Source organism: Dendrobium catenatum, unplaced genomic scaffold (assembly GCF_001605985.2).
Source record: "Dendrobium catenatum unplaced genomic scaffold, ASM160598v2 original_scaffold_235663, whole genome shotgun sequence".
Taxonomy (NCBI): Eukaryota; Viridiplantae; Streptophyta; class Magnoliopsida; order Asparagales; family Orchidaceae; genus Dendrobium; species Dendrobium catenatum.
The window spans coordinates 1,136,054-1,143,189 of NW_021554071.1; the positions used below are offsets into that span (position 1 = coordinate 1,136,054).

Below are 7,136 nucleotides of genomic sequence, written 5' to 3' on the forward strand. Positions count from 1 at the left end.
GGTCTCACTCCTCCCTCTCTTCTCTAATTTATAGAGACGAAGCTAGTGCCGCACCTTTCCATTCGGCCTATGCGACTCCAACCGACAAGAGAGCTCTTAGTCTTTCTCATGGAAATGAAATGACGACGACTCCTTTCTTTCTCAAATCAACAGAGTGCTTCTGCTTATGTGATTCAAGGTAAACGAATCGGCTGCTTCTTTGGCTCTCCTCCCTCTCTTCTCTAATTTATAGAGACGAAGCTAGTGCCGCACCTTTCCATTCGGCCTATGCGACTCCAACCGACAAGAGAGCTCTTAGTCTTTCTCATGGAAATGAAATGACGACGACTCCTTTCTTTCTCAAATCAACAGAGTGCTTCTGCTTATGTGATTCAAGGTAAACGAATCGGCTGCTTCTTCGGCTGCCATGGTTCGGATTATTACAGTCAGAACAATGATCATATCAATACAAAGCTTTAAGTGATGAAATTACTGTGTCGATGTAAAGTAGGTTTCAATAATCTTCTCAGTTTCATTGCTAAAACCCAATAACTATAAGTCTAAGAAATTTTCATTCAGCGTGATTTTGAGCTTAGAAAGATATCTGAAGTGTTTCTGTTTAGTAGAATATAGTGGAGAAAGGACACTATTAAAACTAGTAGGCACGTTTAAGGGCAAATTTATCACGGAAAGGAAGGTGGATAATTTCTTGGAAATTCTCAATATACCCTGGATGGGCACTGTCAGCACAAACTCACATCATCAAAAACATATAGAACCTGAAAACCAAAATGGAGTTTTCAAAAGCATACAACAACTTAATAATCACAGTTTGCCCTTTCATGAAATTGTCATTCCTAAATTCTCTGAAACTCTCATTATCAAGTTTGGTGAAAAAACAGCCAAACCTTATAAATAGGAATGTACATGTTAACAAGCATTAATGCATAAATGACATCCCACACGAACCTTTCTTTTTAATTCCCTATTTAATAAACTATATATTTCAGATGTTCAAAACCCCTTCTTGTATCTAAAATAATTACTCCGAAAATATTTAATTAGAGAAGTGGAATGATAAAAGAACAATGAAATATTGCCTAGATAATACTATCAAAGGAATCATATTATTAAGAAATATATGTTTAACAATCAACAACACATCAACTAATCATCAGAGAATTTGAAATTTGTAAACTGAATTTGTTGATGGAAAAAAAAGGTTCCATGAAATTTAAAATCATGCTAATGGGAGAGAATTCATGAGTAATTTACCTTGCTGTATTGCATCCCAAGGGAATGGTTATAATACAACTCTCCTTTAGATCGTTCAAGTGCCTTCACATACTCCTCTAAAGGAAAACTCCCATAAGTCCATTCAATATTTCCATTGTTTTCTTCAGAACAAATACCAACAATTTCACCTGTATTTTTTGTACTAATTGTTCCTTTATAATCAAAAATGTCATTCCTATCTTGTGACATCAGAAGCATCCATCCTTGACGATTTAAAAATTTAGGAGAAAATATAGCAAATCCTGAATTTGGCTGTCTGCTAGAAGGCTGCAAATTTGAAGCCAGCACAGTTCCACTCCAGGTAGCAAAAGGCACCTTGCCTCTGTTAAATAGGATGTGCCAATCACTATTCAAATTTAATTGCTGGACTGGATAGGGCGAAAATGGTCTTTCAAGTACCAAGCTTTGTGATGCCCCAACACTCATGAGCATTTTCCTTAGGAAAAGAGAGCAACTAGGTCACAAGGTGAATAGATTAAAAAAAGCATAAATATCATAAATAAGTTCTAATATGGTCTTTGCAATGTACATTTGCAAATTTTTTTTCCTAGCAGACAATTAAACTCCGAAGTGTAATTGAAATTAACAAACCATAAAGTGACTTAAGGGATAATCTGGTTGCAAGTATTATGATATGACTGTAAAGTAATATATATATATATATATATATATAGAAGTTTTGATTTTTTATGTTTGGGTTAAAATAAACCACATACAAAGCCGTTGTGTAGGAGATTTGAAATACCCCAGAATACATTTTTTGACAAGTTTGGAATCGACCCAAAATACGTGAATTTCAAATGCAAAGAAAACTCAAACCCCACAATTTCACCTTCCCTACCCGCCGTTGTCGTCACTGCCCATTATCAACCGTCGTAAATAACACAAGAAGACACTTGTGTTTTTGATGATTTTGGAATCCGCCCAAAATATGTTAATTTCAATGCACTTTAAATGTATCATAACAAACAAAAGAAAACATTTCAATGCGTTTTATTCCAACCAATTGTAACACCTCATATTTTTAAAAATACATGCATTTTAAAAACATTCAACCAAACAGCCTCTTAACAAGGAATTTTGTAGACTATTCTGCTTGCATAAAACGTGAATTCACTAAAATTAAATCTAAACCTTTTTATTTGAAGTTGTAGATCAAGCTATGTCTATTAGTTGATCCCTTTCAATAACTAAATGTGTTTATACACAACAAAATCTAATACAAAATATAAGCATACATTCCATCTTAAAAATTATAGAATTTTAAATCCCTCCTCTTCGTTAAAATATGATGTCTTATTTCATGACTAGAGTCCATCCAAAAGAAAGCTTGAGATAGCATATTGAAACAGATTGATTTAGCATCTATGATGCACTGACACTTCTTTTCAAAGAGGCGTGCAGTGTCCGCCACCTTATCCGACACAACAAGCGTCCGAGACTCCTCCGACACGTGTCAGACACACCGAAAACGTGTCCAATTAAAAAAATATTAAATACAAATTGGACACGCGTATCCGACATTCGTATCTTAAATATTTTATGAATTTTTTAAAATATAATTTCATGTATTTAAAATTTTTACTTATTTAAAATATAAAAATTAAATTTCTTATTTCTTATCCACAACAATAAAAAAAAACAAAAAAAAAACAAAAAAAAAAATCCACAACAATAAATCAATCACCCTCTCAACATCGATAATAAACACACTTTTAATATTGATGCTCAATATTTATTGCATAACATTATTCTCGACTCTTGACAGCATTGTCATCTCCTCTCTCGATGACTGATAAATTGCATAGACGCCCGACTCTCAATATCCTAATATTAATCATTTTTAGCAGATATTCTAGTTAAATGACTTATTATTTCTAAATTATTTTTAAAATTATACTTATTCAATTTTTATACACTATTTTTAAAATATAAAAACTATAATACCGAGTTCGTGTCCTAAATTTTCAATAATTGACATATCCCATTCGTGTCGTGTCGCCGTGTCCATGTATGTGCATCACAGTTTATCATCCTTGATAGCAATAGAGAAGTATGTATTATTCCTTTTCCTCCAAGTGTTCCAAAGAGTCGAGAGCATGAATATATCTCAAATGTCTCACTTAATATATTTGAAATAAAGATTTCTACAGGAAGAAACTGAAGAGTCTAGAGATAAAGGGCCATTAGAAACTCCAAGAGAGAGAGAAGTCTCCTCCAAATGTGAAAGATAAGTTTGGCTTGGAATTTTTGCCAAAAAAGGACAATAAAAAAAGCTATTCTCACCTTCCACATTCAATTATAAGATGAAAGAGTACCTTCATGCATTTGGAAAGAATAGAATGGGTTGACCAAAAAAATAAAAGAGACACCATCCACTTCAGGGAGTCAAAGTTTGAGATCAAGCTTATCTAGTTCAACACATAAACAAGGTTAGAAATATCATTGGATAGATGAAAAGGAGTGACTCATTTCCAGTGAAGATGCCAATTTGAAGAACATACATATTGGAATTTAACTAAATAATTTGGATTTCAGGCCAACTTGAAGAGATGAGGACAAAGCTTGGCAAGGAAAGATCACAGACCCAAACATCTTTCCAAATTTGACTCTAATATTTTGAATGTTACAAGAGATCTTATTAAAAAAATGAAAACCATTTTCAAGCCCTTCAATAAATTGAGAATCTTAAGAATGCTTTCCCATGCCAAACTCAAGCGGTAATGGGTTACTCAAATACTTGTTAATGATATTACTAGTTAAGGATTTTGAGTTCACATGAATGTTGAACCATAAATTTCTTTTCGAGTATGTTACTGACCTACTACTGATGGATTTGAATTGCAAAATAACTAGATCTAAAACAATTCTAGCTTAACAAATTATTGATTGTTGATTTTCTTTTACAGCTTATCACATCAAAAAAAAAATGTATCTCCTTCTAATTCACATTTTAAGATGATATCATGAACCATTAAATGTCACCAACATATTTGCTATACTACATAACTAGAGATGCATTCATGTAATAAGTCTAAACAAACTGCACATGTTTAGTAACACTTTTCTCATATTAACATATTTTCCTTGAGTGAGTAGGCATGAAATGAGAAATTTTTAGAGCACTCAAGAAACCATTTTAATTCCACATTGAATAAAAGATAAAATTCAATACTCTGCATCACTTAAATCCTTGATGTCATTGAATCCACCACCTGGTGCATCACTTGCCTTCTTTAATGTATCGCCCACCATGATTATTTTAGACCTTTCAGCATTTCCCTTCATAATATCAAGTGGGAAAATCAATTCAATCACCACCTTGAAATAAACTTTAGACTGAAAAAACAAACTGAATGAAGAAAAAAAAAAAGGAGTTTGCATTTTAGTAGGACGTTTATAACACTACACTTGAGTATCTTTAAGTACTGCTCCAATAAGAACTTTCAAAATCTATTTCAGCTAGAAAGCTAGATCATTAAAAAACTTTTCAAGATAAGCCATTATATTCATGAAGTTATCTAACATAAAAGAAACCTCAAAAACATAAATGATCATGGTACTTACCTTAAAATATATGAATCTGCAAATACAAAATAAATACCACAATTGTGATAGATTGTCACACAGAGGACATATGTAACCAATTACTTTATCTAAAGGACAAATGAAGAAGAAATATGACAAATTAAAAGCACAACACATAGGGATAGAATTGATAACAGGTCAACAAACTAAGCTTGCATGATATCATCTTCTTCCCCACACCCAGTTGTAAATCTCTGCTCATAAAACGACTAGATCAATATCAATAGAAATGGAACAATGGTTTGCTGTCCGACTCATAGCCGAAAAAAAGTATTTTTTGCACCACTGAATTTTGACGGATGTCATGTGGCATCCATCCAACGGTATGTAGACTTCTTCGGACTTTTTTTTTTTTTTTTTTGACGCAATACAAAAAACTCAAGAGGAAATCATTAGAGAGCAAATTAAGCCTCTGAAGATGAGCAAATTTTAGTTTTTTAGCCAAAAGTCTCACTTTTAGGTCTAGACAATGATTGTTTTAGTCCATGGAACTGTTTCTGAATCTCCGGGATCTTTGCGTTCAAAAACTATTAAGACTAAAAAGATTGAATGAGATTTTTTTATTTTATTTTGTTAACTCTTGTTAAAAGAATTTTGCTCGTCTTAATATGAAATGCGTATGGACAACAGAAACAGATTCGTTACCATACCATCCCAGAAAACTGAAAGAAGCATTGCTATGTTATAAAATAATAAACTGATACTACAAAACGAACTATTAAAACAGCAAAACCTAATGAAAGAACTCTTGCTGGAAAATGCAGAAAGGCGGACATGCATGACAGTACCCCTTTCCTAAGCGAGTGGACGAAGATTTTGCCGTCGAGTGAGAGCGCGAACCGAATCCCGAGCGGCCTCTCAAGCGTCACCATGTACTCATTCAGATTCATCTTGTAAACTGCTGAATCAGATGCGGACATCACCACCATCAAGTGGGCCCGCCTCCTCAGCGGCCGATCATCCTTCCAAGCCAACAAAGCATTCAAATTGGAGAAGATGTTTTCGGGCCCGCCTTTACTCCGTTGCAGAGAAGTTGAAGAGAGTGGAGAAAAGACGAAGGTGGAGAACTGAGGAAACAGTTGCAGCGCCATGGAATCGGAACTGACCCCTCAGAAAGCTTTCTCGATGTAGAGTGAGATCTCGCGTGATCCATCGCCTCCTCTGCCTTCTTTCGTCTTTTTTTATGCAATCAATGGGATGAGGTTTGGGAACTTGGAGCTTGGAGCTTTCCTGCTTCCTATTGAAGAGAAATGCTGCGCTGTCAAGCAAAGAGAGGAAAGAAAGTGGACAGAAGTAATTTATTGATTATATTAAAACTTTTTAATTAAATATACAACTTATTAAAAAATATTTTAAATTATGAATTGATTACTATCATAAATAATAATAACAAATTTCTATCACCCTAAGTAAGATGAAATCAAATAAAAAAATTATTTTTAATACTTTCTAATTTAATGTTCAAAAAATACTTTCTAATTAAGCCTTTTTAGATCCATTTTTTTTAATATAGGTCAATCTGATCTGCCTAATCTTATAATATGATCATCAAAAGCTAATATTTTATGTGACCAAATCATCTAAAGAGGCTCTCTTTAATTTTATTTATCATTAGAACTATTCCAACTTTTTTACATATATATTTATTTCGTATTTATCATTAAGTATAAAATTACTTGTCTATCATCTCTGTAATACTTAATTTTATATTTCTCTTTTAATGGTCACCATCTTACAAATTTTTTTCTAAATGATAGTATTGATTACTGTAATATTATTTTTAATTAAAATATTTGTTATATATTTTAAAATTTTGTTTAGGAATGATCATATAATAAATTAATTTTAAATATGATTTATCAGATTTTAAGTTGTTTAATCAATGCATACCTAAAGCATGTTTTCCATATGTCAAATTACACAAGCAAGCATGATATTTGTTTGGACAACAAGAAAACTATCGTATATAAGTTGGCAATTGAAATCTCTCTTTTAAAATATCAAAAATTATCTCTATTATCTTGCGTAGATGAGTATATTTATGGTTGTATAATTTTTGTTTGAATTAATATCTATGAGATGTGCCTCCAGAATACTCACTTGAATGGAATCAACATCCTAGGAAGGGTGCCAAAAGCTCGTGGATGTTCGCATAGCTCAATTCAACCAAGGAATATTTTTTTCTTATGGTGCTATGAACGCTTCCTCTACTCATTTTTTTTTTCCTCTACTAATCATCTTAGCACTCATGTCCTCTATAGACCCCCATCCAT

General features: G+C 32.8%; 1 protein-coding gene across 4 annotated transcripts in view; it reads right to left on the minus strand.

The window, feature by feature from the left end:
• Window positions 1-6,103, minus strand: part of LOC110116158 (phosphoglucan phosphatase LSF1, chloroplastic) — a 35,148-nt gene extending 29,045 nt beyond the window's left edge. For 2 of the 4 annotated variants that reach the window (XM_028692593.1, XM_020849634.2), the window contains exons 1-3: window positions 5,652-6,103; window positions 4,451-4,557; window positions 1,255-1,711 (exon numbers count right to left, since the gene is read on the minus strand). In XM_028692593.1, coding sequence (XP_028548426.1) covers window positions 1,255-1,711; window positions 4,451-4,557; window positions 5,652-5,954 — 867 coding nt within the window. In that variant the 5' untranslated portion in view covers window positions 5,955-6,103. The remainder of the gene's footprint in view (window positions 1-1,254; window positions 1,712-4,450; window positions 4,558-5,651) is intronic. The other 2 variants (XM_028692594.1, XM_020849635.2) reach the window with 2 other exon arrangements.
• Between the last annotated feature and the right edge of the window lie 1,033 nt (window positions 6,104-7,136).